We start from the raw sequence: 18,595 nt of genomic DNA on the forward strand, positions 1-18,595 counted from the left end.
TTCCAACCAACTGTAGTCTATTAGTAGTTAAGTTTTGGGGGAGTTAAACATTACATGCAGACTTTTGACTTGGGGTGTGTGTCAGCACCCCTAACTCCTGCATTTAAGGGTCAACTGTATTTGCATAGGTAGAAAAAAAAAAAAACTCCCAGTGTTTTAAGCATACTATCTGCAATGTTAATTTTGTAATCTTATAAATTTGAGTTGCAGTGAATATGGGGAAAATAGAGGTAGAAGGATGTGACTAGGATAAAAACAGGGCATATTTTTTACTTTGAATATCTGTACCTCTTTTCGATGAGCAGAATTAAAAAGAATAAGCAATGTATTCCAGCTGATACAGAAGAAAGATAATTCCCTGTGGGTGCAGAGTATAGCAGGCAGTTTAATGTAGATAGGCATCGCCTCTAATACAGGACTTAGTACTGCTGTGCCCCAAATAGATGATAAGCACTTACCACATGAACAGAAGAGGTTTTGATTAAGTTGTTGTTAAAGAACATTAAGAGTAAACCAGGAATCTGAACAGAATGTAGTGGTGTGCCGCAAATAAGTCAGATGGCCTGGTTTTACTTCTTTCCCCTCTTCAAAGGATTTAAAATGCTACACTGTGCTTCTCTCTTGCTATGCTGGCCCTTTCCTATACGAAGGCATACAAACATGCTGGACCTCACAAACAGGTTGGAACTCAGGTTATTGAAGGTTTCAAGGCTGTACTTCTCAGCTACCACAAGTCACCTAAGACATTAACAACAGAGCACTCCAAAATACTGTGTCCACGAGGGAGGTTGCGGTTTCTTCACAAAGCAGTCTATAGGCTGACATTCCAAAAGCGGAGATGCTGATGCTTGAATCCGAGCGCCAAGGAAAGAGCATGTTATTCCGGCGACTCTCCAAACCACGATCATCAGACCTCGTGAAGTTAGTTAGCTTACGCTGCCTCCCAGACACCAGTAACAAAGGTTTTGTTCATTAAACTCTGGAATAGGCGACTGGATTTCATCAAATCGGACTCAACAAACTAGATCCCGTGGGACCAAAACGTCGTCTAACTTCTCGATTGGCTCTTTCGGCCTCCACTCACGGGCTAGTAACTAACTGAGTGTTTCCTGGCGCATGCGTGTCACCTGCTTCCGGCCGGGGTGCTCGGTGCGCCGGTTTTTCTGCCCGGGTGGAATTCCTACCCCACTTTCTTCAGCCTTGGTGTGCGATGGCTCCGGACTCAGGCCTCTTTCCTGAAGGGCCACTCTTAAAGCTCATACCCTTAGACACTAGGGACCGGGGCACCCAGCGCTGTCGCCTGGGTCCGGCAGCGTTCCATGCCTTGGGAGCGCACTTGGGCTCGGCGGTGAAGATCTCGCTGCCTGATGGCGGCTCCTGTCTCTGCACAGCCTGGCCGCGGCGGGACGGAGCGGACGGCTTTGTGCAACTGGATCCGCAGTGCGCGAGCCCTGGGGCGGCAGCGAGGGCGCCGGGATCCGCGGGGAGTCTCAGCCTGAGCCACCTCCGCCTGGTGCCCTGCCCGCCCCTTCGGCGCCTCACGGTGTGGCCGGAGTTGCGGGAGCAGGATGGCTCGCCCGGTGCCCTGAATCCAACCGCGGTGCTGGAGGCAGCGCAGGAGCTGCTGAGGAACCGACCGGTCTCCCAGGGCCACGTGGTGGCCGCTCCGCCGCGCGCCCCCGGCCCGGTGGCCGCCCTGCACATCGTCAGCGGGGTGCCGAGCCCGGATCCGGCCGGGCTGGTCACGCCTCACACCAGCATCAGTCTCAGCGGCGTGGCCCCGACGGAAGCGCAGCCGCAGCCGCAGCCCGAGGTGCCCCTGGGGGGCCTTTCGGAAGCAGCCGACTCGCTGCGGGAGCTCCTCCGCCTGCCGCTCCTCTACCCGCGCGCCTTAGCCGCGCTGGGGCTAGCAGTGCCGCGCGGGGTGCTCCTGGTGGGGCCCCCCGGAGTAGGCAAGACCCAGCTCGTGCGGGCCGTGGTCCGGGAGGCGGGCGCGGAGCTTCTGGCAGTGAGCGCCCCCGCCCTGCAGGGCACCCGGCCTGGAGAGACCGAGGAGAACGTGCGGCGGGTCTTTCAGCGCGCCCAGGAGCTGGCCAGCCGTAGCCCCACCCTCCTCTTTCTGGACGAGGTGGACGTCCTGTGTCCCCGTAGGGGAGGTCCACACCAAGCCCCGGAGAGCCGCGTGGTGGCCCAGGTGTTGACGCTGCTAGACGGCATCGGTGGGGACCGCGAGGTGGTGGTCGTGGGATCCACCAACCGGCCGGACGCGCTAGACCCAGCGCTACGCAGACCTGGAAGATTTGACCGGGAGGTAAAAAGGCCAGGCCAGTTAGTCCATTGCCCCTGGAACCTTGGCCTCTTCTGGCCCTGGTTGGCTTCCCCGAGGCGTTTGTCACTTAGGTTCGGAAGTCAGTGAGGCTGGAGTGGTTTTTGTTTGTTTGTTTGTTTTTGTTTTTTGTTTTTGTAATGCCCATATATGATCTGCTAGCCAGGACCTCTTTTTCCTAAGTCAGATTGTTCTGAGAAGCAAGGTGGTCATTAGGATTAGTTACGTGGTGCGGGCCCTGAAGATGAGTACTATAAGTAACGTTAAATTTTAAGGGAACTAGGTCTGCACATTAAACTCATGAATTTGGAATGAGAATTTAAAGTAGAAGGATAGCCTCAAGACATGTATGTTAAAGGGGTGAAGGCAGGGAGGAAGTAAATCAGAGCAGACAATAACTCATCTGGACTTATTTCTTCTCAGGGTGCCAGCATCCTATCCTACAGGCGAGAAAGTATGCACAGTTGCTCCCCGAGTTGGCAGGAAGGCTGAGTATTAAGAGCTGTCCTATTTTATAAGCTTTAGTCCTAAATTAATTCTTGATTTCTATAAAATAGTTTGAGTAGTGGTTAATTTAAGTGATGTTTGAACTTTATGGTAGGATTCTAAAGAGACAGATGATAATTGCACACTTAGCTCAATCCGTTTTGAATTTCATGGATTTCTTCCTGTCACAGTCTAGTACCACTCCTGAATAAGCTTCATGAGGACCTGGACCTAGACTATCTGGTTTACTGTTGTATCTCTGGCTCTTAGGAGTTGGTACGGTCTCAAAAATAACAAAAACTTGTTAAGTGACATAGGTAATTTTCATTGTACAACTTCCTAGCCAGTGTTCCTCTTCTGGAAAATTAGGCTTTTCATATATTTAGAATCTAAGGTATGCTTAAGAGTACATAGTAATAGTTCCAAATATGCTCACTAAACTTTTATACACATTTGTGAGAATGAAAAATATTTTAAACTATAAACTTTGATTTTTCTTTTTTTTTTCTGCTCTGTATACAGGTTGTTATTGGGACTCCCACATTTAAGCAAAGAAAGGAGATTTTACAAGTGATTACTTCAAAGATGCCCATCTCCAGTCAAGTCGATTTGAGCCTCCTTGCAGAAATGACAGTTGGCTATGTTGGCGCAGACCTGACCGCACTCTGTAGGGAGGCTGCCATGCATGCTCTGCTTAATAGTGAGAAGGTAGGAAACACTGTTTTATGACCACATACTTTTTTTTTTTTAATTAATGTAACATTAATTTGGGAGATTATAAAAAGTGGTAAGTACATTTTCTGGGAACTTTTGATACCTGCTACAGCTTATTTTAGATAAACATTTTTACATCTGAAACATTTTGAGTATATACTGCAGCCATTATGCCCCTTGAGCTTTGAAAACTTAATGGTTTATTTCCTAAAGACAAGAACTTTAACCACAGTGCAATTATCATGATGAGGAAATTAACACTGACATGATCCTTTTACCTAATCTGTGTAGACCTTATCCGGATTTCACCATTTGTCCCCCTAATTTCCTTTAGAGCAAAAATTTAATAAGGAAAAAAGAAAAAAATATTTTTAACCCAGAATTACACATTGCATTTAGTTGTAATGATTTCTTAATCTTCTTTAATCCAGAACCATTCTTCAATCTTTTTTTTTCCCACTAACTTTTTAAGAGTACAAGCCATTCTGTAGAATATTCCTGTTTCAATTTGACTAATGTTTCCTCATAATTGGATTCAGGTTTTGCATTTTTTGTAGGCATATGACAGAAATGTTCTTCTCACTGTCTATTAGGTAGCAAATGATATTTCTTTGTCCTATTACTGATAAAGTTAACTTTGATTTCTTGGCTAAGGTGGCATCTGTGATATTTCTCCATTGTTAAGATACTATTTCCCTTTGTTATTATAAGTGTCTTTTAGGGAAATAACCTTTTCTAACTCAGGAAAAGATTGAGTGCCTCGAATTTTATTTAAATTTGGCTTTGACATTCAAATCTTTAATTCCTGACTACCTTTCTTAAAAGTATGTAGGATGTTAGCTTAATTTTAAATACGATAGTTTTCAACACTGTGTTTTGGAAAATCTATTCATCTTGTAAATAATAAGTAATCCTGAATTCCTAAACCCATTCAGAAAAAAATTTCAGCATGCTGAGATTTTGAGACAAAGTTTTTAATCTGTTGTAACATTAAAATTGTCTTTTGATCTTTTAATTTTTAAAACCCACTTTTGAGGTTGTTTAAACTAGAAAAGGATGACTTATCCTAAATTTTGAAAAACTTTTACTTAGATAATTTATATCCTTCCTCATTTCTTTTTCTTTTATTTTTACTTTTACACTAAAAGTGGGGAAGGAGTTATATGAACTTGTTAAATTCTCATCTGTGTTTAGACCCGAAACTGCTTGAAGATTTAATGATAATTCCCATGTGTAAAAATGTGAGAATATATGCCTTTGAAGGGATGAAGAGAATATCAGGGATGGGAAAGGAGATTTCCATTTAGGATTCCCTCTGCTTTGAAGTTCCAGGTTTGACCTTAAGCACCTTGGCTTAGGTGGACCAGCCAGCTGCTGTCATCCTAGGGTGGAGCCCACTGCTACTTGAGGAAGGGCCTGCCCAGGCATAGTTACTACAGGTGATGGCTGAGTTCATAAACAACCAGGGGAAGTGGAAGAAAGGCAAAAAGGAAGAAGGGACAGTGGCATCTGGAGAGGTACTGGCTCCATCATTTTCTTCTTTCTCCGTCCAGGCAGCTAAGGGGCTGCTGCTGCCTCTTTCTGTGCCAGGACAGACAAGGGACACCTTAAAATTGGTTCAACTTTTTGTGAAGTATTCCTCTTAAAGGATGATAATTACAGTTTAACACATACACATATTTACACAGAGGGGAAAGAATTTTATCTGCCTGAGAGGATTATGAGAATCAAATGAAATAACATACACACTGTGATCTTGAAATGTAAATAGGATTTTCAAATATTAGTGGTGTTACCTAAAAATTAGTATTCAGGTACCCAATATCTAATATTGCTGGCCAGTAAGAAAAAATTTTTTTTAACAAAATAGTAGTGTTCTTTGTGAGAAATTAAACAAGATAAATAATTATAAGTAAAAATTGCCTGAAATCTCACCTCCCAGAGATGATAATTATTAACATTTTTAAAGACTGCTATTTAGAATAGCTCCTTACATACATATTTATTTATATAATATTATGCAAATGGAATAAAATAGTTTGTTATTGAAATCAAGAATTTTTCGACAACTAAATGTTCAGAATTTGATATAAGAGAGCAAATACTTAACTACAATACAGATATTACAAATAGAAATCTAAGGAATTTTTAACTGTAACAAAAAATATACTTCACTAGAATGATTAAGGGAATTGCAATAAGGATTCTCCAAAATATAATCTTAGAATGAAGATGGCCTTTCTTAACCTAACAAAACATAATAGTCAAAAAGAAATGATTTACTAATTTGACTATTTTGGAACTGGAAAACAATACTATGAACAAAGATAAGACATGAGACAGACTGTGAAAAATATTTTTCACCCATGACAAAAAGACCAATTACCTTGATATAGAAATAACTGTGACATATCAATAAGAAAAGACCAACAATCCAAGATAAAATGAGTAATAAGGTATAAACAGGTAGTTGACAGTAAAAGGATTATAAATGGCCAATAGACAAAAACTTCTCATCTTTACCTTCTTGAAAGATTATTCTCTTTCAGTTTGTTTTAAACTTCCTATTTTGAAATAATTAACACTTCAAGGAGAGGTGCAAGATAGAAAACTCTCGCTCAATACTTTATCCAAATTTTTAATGTTCTGCCTAATTAGCTTTATCATTTCTCGCTCTCTATGCATGGTATATGTGTATATGTGTGTACACATCATTTTTTTCTGAATCATTTGAGGATGGGTTGCATACATTGTAACCCATTATCCCTTTACATTTTAATGTTTCTTTCCTGAGAATGTAAATGTTCCCATACCTAACTACAATATGGTTAGGTATAATCATTATATTCAGGAAGTTTAACACTGATACAAAATGTTATCAGCTCTACAGTCCTATTCTGATTTTGGTAATAGTCTCAATCTTTTTAGCACTTTTTTTCCCTCCAGTACAGGATCTAGTTCTGGATAATGTATTACACTTAGTTTTAAGTTTCTATTCTTGAATACTTACATAGCCTTTTTTTTTGTGGGAGGTGATGGGAGTAGGGGAAGGCATTTGACATTATTGACCTTTTTTAAGGATGCAGGTCAGTGATTTTATAGACTACCTCTCAATTTGGGTTTGTTTAATGTTTCTTCATAGATTCAAGTTTGCATGCTTATTGGGAATATGACATCAGTGATAGTGTGTCCTTCTAAGTGATAGTGTGTCCTTCTTAGTGTATCACATGTGGCGGCACAAGATATCCACTGTTCCTCACTGGTTATGCCCCTAATTGCTGACTGATGTGATCAACCTGTCAAGGTTTTGCCCAGTTTCTCCACTGTGTAGCTGCTGTTTTTCCCTTTGCAACTAATCAATCTATGAAGAAACCCTTTGAGATCATGCAAATATCCTGTTCCTCGTCAAACTTTCCCTTCCCTAGATTAGTATTCAGTGATGATTCTTGCTCAAAACAGCCTTTACTATGGTGGATGCAAAAAAGGTGATTTTCTAATCCTGTTATTCATTCTATCTCATTCTCAATTAAATAAATTTAATTAATACAATAGTACCATTTCCTCTGTCACATTGGCAGAAATTTAAAAGTTTGGTTATATCCAGTATTGGAGAGGTATGGGGAGAATAGCAGCTTCATATTATTGATGTAGCATTGAGGACAGTTTGGTAATAGCTATCACAACTAAATTTTCATGCTCTTAAACCCTGTAATTCTACTCTGAGGAAATTATTATATAAAATACTTGACATGCTCACAAGCCCTTTCAGTTATTTCAGCTTTGTTTTTAATAACAAAAAACTGGAAATAACCTAATGTTCAACAGAAGGATATAGTTAAATTATGGTACATTCATAGACTAGCATGTTATGTAATTGTCAAAAAGTGAGGTAGAGCTGTATTAGTTGACATGAAAAGATTTCTAAGATAAATAGGAAAAAGTACAAATTTATATGTATGGTATGGCCTCATTTATGTGTCCTTTTGAAAGGGTATACATATGCTTATATTATAAAACATACTGGGATGATACACAGGAAACCATTGACATCCTCTGAAGATGAATGTTGGGCTAGAGGGAGAGAGTTAATTTTTGTACCACGTTTATAAATCTCTTTATAAAGATAAAATAGATTTACAAATTCAAAAGAGAATTTTTAAAAACGTAATTGTGCTTATGTATCACAAAAAAGTTCCAGCTCATTTTTGGTTTGTTTTTGCTTTTTTGGGTGTATTTCTTCAGAACCAGGACAATCCGATGATTGCTGAAACAGACTTCCTTGAAGCTTTTAAAAAGATTCAGCCTTCATCTTTTCGAAGTGTCATTGGACTGATGGACATCAAGCCAGTTGGCTGGGAGCAGATTGGTGGCCTTGAAGATGTAAAACTGAAGTTAAAACAGGTGAGATAGAGAATCTCCTTAAGCCAGTAGACTGCTGCAGTTTAACTGTAATGCATTTATGATGAAAACAAGCTACACCGAAACTGCTCCTTACTGCTATCACTAATGCAGTCCTAAAAACTAAATTTAGTGATTCCTTTTGGTCCTAATTTAATCGGACTTCTGTAGGTATCAAACACTATTTTTCATACTTCCCTACTTCACCCTCTTTTTTTTTTTTTTTTTTTTTTGCTTTAGAATGTTTATAATCTAGAATAGGTGTCAGCAAACTTTTCTGTAAAGGGCTAGATAGTAAATATTTTAGGCTTGTGAGCTGTATAATTTTTGTTGCAACACTCACCTTGCTGTCGTAGCACAAAAACAACAGACAATACAGAATGAGTGCTTGCGTTCAGATTTTATGGACACTGAAGTATTATAATTTTCACATATCATAAAATATTTTTTTTTTCAGACATTTAAACATGTATAATGATTCTTAGCTCATGAGCTGTACAAGTACAGGTGGTGAGCCTTAGTATGGCCTGGATGGCTACTTGATACTGGTTCTCACAGTGGACTTTGAGGAACACAACTCTTCAGATCCTCTTATATGCATTACAGTTTCAGAAATTGATTTTGCCAATTTATCTTCAGGTGATCCTGCCATAAGGAACTAGGTTTCTTTAACCACCTACACAAAAAGGTGATTTATAAGTATCCATTATAATTTATTCATCTTAACTAGATGCTATATCTATAGTGAACTCTGGCATCCCTGTGTCCATGGATAAGCACAAGTATAATATCCCCTAATTTTTTACATGCATTGTCTCATTTAATCTTTACAAAATACATGAGAGAGATTAACCACACTGTCCTGTTGGAAACACTTTCTTTAGCTTTGAGATGTTAAGCTTTCTTGCATTTCTTAACACTCTCTCCTCTATCTTAAATGCTAGTGCTCCAAGCTCCTGGAAGTCCTCTTTTTGCATTCTCTGAGTAAGTCCATGATCTCCTCGATGTCCAAGGCTTCAACTGCACCCTGAGAACTGTTAACTCAAAAGCTTTATATCCAGCTCAGATAGTTCTTTTGATTGTTAGAACCACTTAGTTGCCTGCCTACTGTATCAAGTCCAAGGATCTTAAAAATCAGCTCATCCAACATTTATCTCATCAGTTCCACCTCCACATCTAGATTCCTTGCCTCAGTGAATACAGCCAGCCACCCCATACCCTAAGTCAGAAACATGTCTTCTAAATTCATGGGGTCATGCCATTTGTGTATGTAACTTCCCCTCTTGATTTAGAACTTAGTTCCTGCATAAAATACAATTACATTTTGTATTTCAAATCCATCCCTTCCACATCATCCCCACTGCCTGTGATATATCCACCTTATATTTGCAGTCTAAATCATTGCAAGAGACTTCTAACTGGGATCCCTGTCTCGAGGTTCTTTTCTTTCTAGTCCATTGTCCATACTGCTTCCTCATTGTTGCCTAAAACTTTCAAGGTCCATTGGAATCTTGACTTCTCCCTTCACTTCAACTATGTTGCTCCTTGCTTCCCTCATCCTCCCCTCTGCTCCTGTTTACTGTTGGCAGGATCCATTAGATGGTTTCATGTGTCTCTGTATGTATTGTTCTCTGTGGAATGCCCTTCTCTGGCCTGGTTGTTAGTTTACAAGCCTGTCTCTTCAGCTCAAATATGAATTCCCTAGGTACAGAGGTCTTGTCTTATCCCTTTTTTGTAGAGGGACAACTTATCAGTAGTTAAGAACTTGTGCTTTTGATTTACACTGCCTGGGGTCAGTCTTAGTTCTGCTACCTCACTAGCAATAACACCTGGGCAAGTTATTTTTCTAAGCCTGAATTTCAACGTCTGCAAAATTATGATGATAATAAAACTATCTACCTCAGGAGTAGTGAAGATTTATTTATTATTCAGTTAATATGTATTGACTGCCTACTTTGTGAAGGTGTTATTCTAAGTGCTGGGGATTTAGAGGTGAACTTTGCTTACATTCTGGTAGAAGCAGAATGACAAACCCAACATGGAAAAAATAATCATTTCAGAAAAGTGCTCCAAAAGTAAAAGGTGGTCAGTAGTATAGAGTGACTAAGAGGAGGAGAGTCAGCTTTAACTGGAGTGGTTAGAGGAGACCTCTCCAAGGAAATAACATTTGAGCTGAGACCTGAATGATGAGGGATGGCTACACGAAGATTTCGAAGGAGTGTTCAGGGAGAGCGAATAGCAGGTAAAGACCATGAGATGGGAATGAACTGGAGTGTTTGGGCAGTTGTCAGGCTGTGTAAGACTTTGTAAGCAGTCTTAGGTAAGGATTTTGGCTTCGAAATTTATTCTAATTCTGATGGGAAGTCATTAAAGGATTTTAAGAGGAAGCGATGTGACCTGACTTAGGGTATAAGATCACTAGCTGCTGTGTGGAGGAGATTGGACTGCGTTTCCATAACAGATACCTGAGATTTGTTGAACAAACAAAAGAATTTACTGAATTATTTATTTTTTATCGTTATATTAAAACAACTTTTATTTTTGTGTACTTACAGAGCATTGAATGGCCGCTGAAATTCCCTGGGGAATTTGTTAGGATGGGTCTGACACAACCAAAGGGTGTTCTCCTGTACGGGCCTCCTGGATGTGCCAAAACCACTTTGGTGAGAGCGCTGGCCACAAGCTGTCATTGCTCTTTTGTTTCAGTGAGTGGAGCTGATCTTTTTTCACCTTTTGTTGGAGATTCAGAGAAAGTCTTGTCTCAGGTTTGTCTGTTTTCCTCCAAGTAGTTAAGTTTACTTTTGAATTTTCATTTCATGCTTTAAGGATAAATGTTATTTTAAAAAATGTAACTGGCTGTGTTTTTTCTATTAGAAAAGTTATACATACTTATATAAAATTTAGAAAATATAGTAAAATGTAAATAAATCTTCCATATTTTCTCTACTTACATTAACATTTTGGTGAATTTCTTTTGTCTTACTGTGTCCTTGGGCAAGAAATATTTATGTATCTTTATGGTGATTTTTTAACAACATTATTACTTAAAATTCTATATTAAAGATTCTTTGATAATTTGTTTTTTAACCCCTACATAACACTACATTATTCCTTGTTTTATTTATGCATTCCTCATTTCTTAGACATTTAGAATCTTCCTCTTCTTTTTACATGTTAAAAATTATGAATGAAAATGTAGAAAACATACATTCATATGAGTAAGGCATACTGTATAGCTTTTTAATATTTTTTATTCTCTTAACAAAGGTATTTCGACAAGCAAGAGCAAATACTCCAGCAATTGTGTTTCTGGATGAAATTGATTCAATCTTGGGCTCTCGATCAATCAGCAAAACAGGATGTAATGTTCAAGAGAGTATTCTTTCTGTTCTCCTGAATGAATTAGATGGTGTTGGACTGAAGACTATAGAGAGAAGAGGAAGTAAATCGGATCAACAGGGTAAATACAAGGAGCTGAAAAAAAGTGAAGAGGTATTTATTAGCCAGAATACACCAAAAATCCAGGCCAACATTAAATAGAATGCATCTATATTAGCTTTTCCCGTGCTGGATTCATGTCATAGAAAGAATTATATAATTTTAATTTGCCTCTATTAGGATTTTCAGAGAGCTGGTAAAATTGTGATCTAGCTGAGAAAGGGAGGTAGATTTTATAATAACATATATTAATGTGAATTTTATTTATGCTAAGATTTAGAAATATAGCTTTACATATTACTAATGGAAAAGGGAATTTCTTTTTATTTTTATATCCTGATAAACCAGTGTTCATTCTTTCTAAAATTTTTTTACGTGAGACAAAAAGATTATTATTTCCAATAATCTTAGTAATTGAAAACTTTTAGTTTCCTCGAGGAATAGGTTTCTTTGGTTATAATGAATTTAAAATGGCCTTTGGAAGTTCTCTTCCTCCCTTCTGAGGTAGAGTTTGATATCTTTAAATAATCCTTGACAGATCATTTTTATTTTCTTTTATTCTCTTCTTGTTATTATTTCACATTTTTAAAATTTTGCCATGGAAGAGGGACTCTTATGGCTTCTTAGGAACATATTCCACTAGAATTCCAAGGGACCCATGAGGTTTTCTAATCAAATCTCTTCATAACAGGAATTCCTTCTATAGCATCTGAGAGGTGTTCATTTAGCCTCTGCTAAAATACTTGCAGATATAGGGAACTCCCTACTTTAAGAGATCATATTACTGGAGAATACTCTGATTTTTCAGTTCAACAAACAATTTTGAATGCTTAGTGTATGAGGCGTGGCTGCTTTTAGATATTTTTTATCTGTATCTAGGATTTATATACCTGCAACTTATGTTGATCATCATATCTCTGCCTCAGGAAAGAAAAATAAATAAAAAGTGAAGTAAATCTCTCTCTTCAAGGATATGAGAAACAATACTTCTTTTTTTTTTTTTAGCATTTTATTTTATTATTAGTTTCAAGAGTACAGTACATTGGTTAGACATTTATATAGTTTATGAAACGATCCCTAGATTACTCTGTCACCCCTCTGGCTCTCCACTTAGCCATTACATTACTGCTGACTATTCCCTATGCCATGCTCCACATCCCTGTGACCATCTGTCAACTACTAATTTGTACTTCTTTAACCCTTCACCTCTTTTACCCAGTCCCCCAACCCCATCCCCTCTGGCTGTCACTAGATTGTCCTCTATCTAGATTGTCCTCTGTATTCATGAGTCTGTTTTTGAGTATTTCTTTTTGTTAGATTCTACATATATGTGAAATCATATGGTATTTATCTTTTTCTGTCCAACTTATTTCGTTCAGCATAATTACCTCTAGGTCCATCCATGTCATTTGCAAATGGTAGGATTTCATTTTTTTAATGGCTGAGTAATATTCCATTGTATATATGAACCATATATAACTTCTTTATTCAATTGTCTATTGATGGGCACTTAGGGTGCTTCCGTATCTTGGCTATTGTGAATAGTGCTGCCATGAACGTAGGGACACATAGATCTTTACAAATTATTGTTTTTGTTTTCTTTGAATAAATACCCAGAAGTATAATTGCTGGGTCAAAAGGTAGACCCATTTTTAATTTTTTGAGGAACCTCCAGACTGTTTTCCATAATGGCTGCACCAATTTGCAATCTCACCCAACAGTGCAGGAGGGGAGAACCAAGACTTTTCATAGCCATACATCTCTGTGTTAGTATTAGTCATATGCTTCTGTCTTTTCAAGTTATCTATTTAAGTTGTAATCATTCACTAGGGCTCAGGGCCCCCAGACACCAGATAGATGTTTTCTGCTATGAAGTAAGACTTTTTTCATCAGTTCCCACATGGAGAGATGTCTCTCATGATTGACTACTTCCTCTACCATATTCACAGAGTAGCTCTTTGATTAATAATTTGTTTTTAGGGTATCTTGATATGGAGAATGTAGTCTGGATAGGAGATGTAAACATTTCCAGTCCCAAGAAAAAGATATCCCTGTTTAAAAACAAATGGACCTTATGATTTGTAATTTTAAAAAATACATTTAATAATAAACAGTTTATTGACATTACTTTGTATTGTGTTTTTTCCCTCAGTTAGAGTTTCAAGAAGTTTTTAGTCGAAATGTCATGATTGTTGCGGCAACAAATAGACCTGATGTGTTAGATGATGCCTTGTTACGGCCTGGAAGATTAGATAAGATTATTTATATTCCACCTCCAGATGAAAAGGTAATCATTGTACACATTTACTTTGTGTGAATGTTCTTAACAACATATCAGTGTCTGCTCTAAAGAGCTCAGCAGAATTCAGTCCCAAACTGCATGTGAATGTACATGGTATGTGTTGTCTACTGGGTTCTGCATTCTTTCTTGCCCGGTGGGCCTTCATAAACCATCATTTCAATCTGCTTGTGTTGGGTACTCTCTCTCTGTTTTAATATAAGCCTAAAAGTAATGTAGTTATTTTAGTGAGTTTACTGAGTTTATTGAATCTACTCAACATTATTTTGCAACTAGAATGGAGGAATTGAAAAATGCTAAAAGGGGTAAAAGCATTTTGGAGATTATCTAGATCAACCTTATTTACAGTGGAGAAATCTGAAATTATAGAGATTACACAATGTATTTACAGCCAAAGAATTAGTGAATTTGTTGCCCCTAACATCCAGAGCCACTGTAAGGGAATAGTGGGCTTTTATCAAGTTTTTGAAAGGATGAGGAAAAAATTTTTGTGTCTATTTTTAAATATGTCTGATAGTTTATGTATTTACTTTTAAACATGTCTGATGGCACTGTTTATAACCAAGAGAAAGATTCATCATGTCTATTTGGCTATTTCAAAAATTAACTATAAAAATATCAAAATTTTATCATGATGTTGCTGTTACCATCATCATATGAGCCATTGATGAGTTAATCTTTCTTACCTCTAACAGAAGTGATTCTTTCTTATTGTTTGATTCTTAGATATACTTTCTCTGTAATAAACTCTAACTTGAAATGTTTTAATATAGCATCGTGTCAAACATTAAGGTTATAAACATTTTTTATTTTCCAGGGCAGGCTTTCTATTTTGAAAGTCTGTACAAAAAACATGCCATTGGGGCCTGATGTTTCTTTAGAATACCTAGCAGCAGAAACCTGTTTTTTCTCTGGAGCCGATCTTGGAAACCTCTGCAAAGAAGTAAGTGAATTAGTGAAGAAACCTATAGTTCAAAACATTCCTTCATTTATTCAGATCTCATTCACCCGGCAGCATTTACTGAAAGATGACTATGTGGCAGGTACCATGTGAGGTGAAATAGACAGATGTGGCCCCTTTCCTCACAGAACTTACAGGTTGATGGGAGGTTGTGCAGAGAGACAAATTGTAATCCTGAATTGGCAGTTGAAAATATGTAGTGAGTTGGGGAAGTTTACGGTGCTGTGGAAGGACCTAAGAAGGAAACTATCAACAATTGGGTGTCATAGAAGGCTTTCTGAGAGATGGTGTGTAAACTGAAATTGGGAGGATGATGAAGGAGTTAGCCAGGCTGAGGGAGAAAAAGAGAGTGATTGAGGTAGAGGGAATACACTGTGTAGATAATTGGAGATAAGAAATGACATGGCATTATTGAAGAGCTGGACAGATCACACAGGTTCTTATAAGCCACTTTAAGGGCAAAGGACTTCGAGGGCAAAAGAAGCCATTGCATGTTTTTCCTTTTCCATAAACTTTTATAAAATATAACATTCAGGAAAATGTACATATCATAAGGATACAGTTCATTGAATTAACATAAAGTGAACACACTTGAATAACCACGACTTGTGTCAAGAAAGAACATTATCAACATCTAAAACCTTCCCTTGGGCCTTCCCACTCTATCCCAAAGGGAACCACTCTCCTGAACATTCGAATTGCTACCCTTTTGCTATTTTGAATTATGCTGCTATGAATAGTCATGTGTATGTCTGTTGATATTACATGTGTATGTATGTCTATTTCATGTATGTATACATCTACCCGGAATTTCACAGAGTATGTGTTTGATCTGTTCCTTAATGAGCAGCATTGTGTCCTGTTAAGAAACTCCTGTTCTGAGGTTAGGAAGATAGTTTCTTATCTTTAAAATATGTTTATGGGTTTATAATTTATATATTATTCTGCAACTTGCTTCCCCCCCCCCCCCCTTTAAGGGTAGAGTTTAATGTAGAAGAAAAGATGGTCTACTAAGAGGACTTTTAATCACTTTTTTATAGTGTCATGAATATTGGAATTCTATGAAGTGAAGCTGAGAATTTTGCATTGTCCTTAAAGTATTACCATATATTATAATAACAAAAATGAAGCAAATTAATTACCTCCTATTGTTTGTCTCTCATAGGCAGCCTTGCTGGCTCTGCAAGAAGATGGACTAGAAGCAACTACAGTGAAACAAAAGCACTTTCTAAAGTCACTTAAGACTGTAAAACCATCCTTAAGTCACAAGGATTTGACTCTATATAAAAACTTATTTCAGAAACAAGGATTTTCTAACCTAGAGGATATTTAAAAATTATATACCTGCTTAAGGATTAATGGAAATGTGAACTTGCATTATAGTTTGCAAATTCACTCTTTTAGGGTTTGTGTGCATGTTATTTCCTGTAAATAAAGACACTTGTGCCTGATAAACTAAGGTTCATCTTATTTCTAAAAGGTATATTAAAATACAATAATTTAGGAAGAAAATATATGTGTGTTGATTTTGTAGTTGGGGTGGTGGTTTTTATTTGTTTGGTTTTGGTTGATTGCCTTTTTAAATTTTATTTTGAAGTAATTTCATACTTACACAAAAGTTGCCAGAATAGTACAAAGAACTCTTATAAACTCTGAACCTGGATTTACCAGTTTTTAACATTTTGCTGTATACTGAACTACAGGCATACCTCATTTTATTGTGCTTTGTTTTATTGCTCTTCACAGATATCGTGCTTTTCACAAATTGAAGAGAAGATCCTCCAGCAAAAAGATTACAACTCGCTTTATTGTGATACTTGTTTTATTTGGTGGTTGGGAACCAAACCTGTAATATCTCTGAGATCACAGCTAAAGGCATGTGGTGTCTGTATATTATCGGTAATGTTAATTTTGATCTCTCATTTATGGTATTGTCCAGTTTCTCCACTGTATAGTTATAATTTTTCCTTTTGTAATTAGAAATGTGTTTTTTAAGGAGCTAGATTATTTCTATTATTACAAAAGTAATTAGAATGCTAGAAAATACAGATAAACCCAAAGAAAACACTTGCATATTTAACCTTCCAGTTTATGCATGTATAGATAAGATGTGATACTATGCAACTTTCATTTTTCTAACCTAACGATATCTGGTAAGCATTTTCCTTAGCCTTTCTTTACTCACAAGATGCCATAGTAGGTGCTGGAGTGTAAGTGAATGAGACAGAGATGGCACTAATAAGCCAGTTGGGAACACGGACATCAGACAAATCCTGTGATGAAATACGTTCCACCAGGAGACATGCTTCAAAAATATAGGGTGCAATCAGACCATAGTACATGAAGTAGATGAAGTCATAAATCTTAAGCAGTCAATGGGAAGTTTTCTATTTCTGATTGGAGCTAGGACTCATTGCTTAAGCAAAACCTAACTATTTGGGGAATAATTAAGGAAAAGACCTGTCTTATAGGTATAACATATAATTCAATTAAAATTTAACACATTGACTCCTTGCTTTTGAGCAGAAAGGAAAATACCTAGAAAACTTAGTAGAATTCTGACAGCTTTCATTCATGTTCTCTAGTTTTTGATTTTATAGGGCAAGGCAGCCATTAAGCCTTTGCCATCCCTAGGCCTGAAGTACACTGGTCTGAATCCTTTAATTCAGATTCTAGCTGTAGGTACTTGTTTTTTCCTAGAAAAAGTTTCTAGTGGTCAGGCTGGAAATTCAGCACCCATACTTTTGGTTAGTGGCTGCATTCTGATTTGAAAATGGCTTTTTAAATTGTAACTATAATTTCTCAACAGAACTTTGGAAGCCCCCTGAGGACAAAAACTTTGTTTCCTCTCATTGAAATACTCAATAAATGATGAAGTCAGATCAAGGCTTTCTTTGACTCAGGTTCTTTTTTTAAAAAATTAAGTTGGTTAGGGGTGGCTCCATAGTGTAGTGGTTAGCACGTCTGCTTTACATGCAAGTGGTCCTGCCTGGGTTCACGCCCCAGGTGGAGCCATGGACCATACCCCGCGTGCGCCAGACTCTCCGAGTGTGTGCTGGAGGTGCCAGGCCCTGGGTGTGCCAGGCTCTGGGTGTATGCCATTAGCATGTGGGAGGAGATGCCCTGCCTTCAGAGATCCAGTTTTTAAGGGGAAGTGGCAACATCCATAGGTCAAGGGTGGATGTGGGAGGTGAGAAATTAAAGAGGGGGAAAAAATTAAGTTTGTTGGGATAACTGGTAAATAACAAATTTTAGGTGTACAACTTTCTAATAAAACATCTGTATACACTATTGTTTGCTCACCACTGGAAGTCTATAGTTTCCTTCCCTCAGCATATATTTGACCCCCTTTACCCTCTTTCTTCTCACACACTTCCCCTCTGATAACTACCCATCTATTTTGACTCAGTTTAAATGCGATTTGAGGATGGCTTTGGGCATCTTCCAAAATCTGTTCTCAACTGTGAGAAAATTAAAATACTTCAGCTTCTAAGCCCCTGGGAAGTATGAATAGCTTTTCCTGTACATTGAACTTGAACTTTCTGAGCCATATTAACAGCTTTAAACAATATAGTAGTACACCCCCATACCTGCCAAAATTTAGCAAAACTAGTATTTGCTAAACCTGGTAAATAGGCAGCCACCGCAGGATGGGCAGAAAGAACTTCAACAAAAGCTATTTTATAAAAGAATATCTTTCTTAGAAGACCTGAGCTGGGATGATTAAAATCTAAATTTAAACTCCTGGAGTAAGAACCTTGCAGTCATGGCTCCACGTTCCTGCAATCCTGGGTTGCAGCAGCTAGAGAAAATTCTAGAACTTTCTGATAATTGGGGTAGAGACAAGAAGCTCCCCCAAGGGATTATGGGCTTTGGAGGATCCAAAGGGGATGAAGTGTCCTGAATGGGTCCATTTGGGGGCTACTAGGGTTTGAAAGGGGGAAGCCGTGCCTGCTAGTCATCCTGTAAGACC

At 38.0% G+C, this 18,595-nt stretch overlaps 1 protein-coding gene across 3 annotated transcripts; it reads left to right on the plus strand.

Moving 5' to 3' along the window:
- Positions 1-982: 982 nt before the first annotated feature.
- SPATA5L1 (spermatogenesis associated 5 like 1) lies at positions 983-17,508 on the plus strand. 3 transcript variants are annotated; one of them, XM_016153192.2, is made up of 8 exons: positions 987-2,311; positions 3,335-3,520; positions 7,769-7,927; positions 10,480-10,587; positions 11,192-11,416; positions 13,515-13,649; positions 14,479-14,604; positions 15,788-17,508. In XM_016153192.2, exons 1-8 carry the CDS (start codon positions 1,211-1,213, stop codon positions 15,953-15,955), a joined length of 2,208 nt encoding a protein of 735 aa, XP_016008678.2. In that variant the 5' UTR covers positions 987-1,210; the 3' UTR covers positions 15,956-17,508. The 3 variants fall into 3 exon arrangements, 2 of the variants coding, with proteins under 2 accessions (XP_016008678.2, XP_016008677.2); XM_016153191.2 differs by having other exon boundaries at positions 990-2,311; positions 10,480-10,689; XR_001597930.2 differs by lacking the exon at positions 15,788-17,508 and having other exon boundaries at positions 983-2,311; positions 10,480-10,689; positions 11,192-11,384; positions 14,479-14,489.
- Positions 17,509-18,595: the final 1,087 nt, after the last annotated feature.

Source organism: Rousettus aegyptiacus, unplaced genomic scaffold (assembly GCF_014176215.1).
Source record: "Rousettus aegyptiacus isolate mRouAeg1 unplaced genomic scaffold, mRouAeg1.p scaffold_m13_p_3, whole genome shotgun sequence".
NCBI classification, from domain to species: domain Eukaryota; kingdom Metazoa; phylum Chordata; class Mammalia; order Chiroptera; family Pteropodidae; genus Rousettus; species Rousettus aegyptiacus.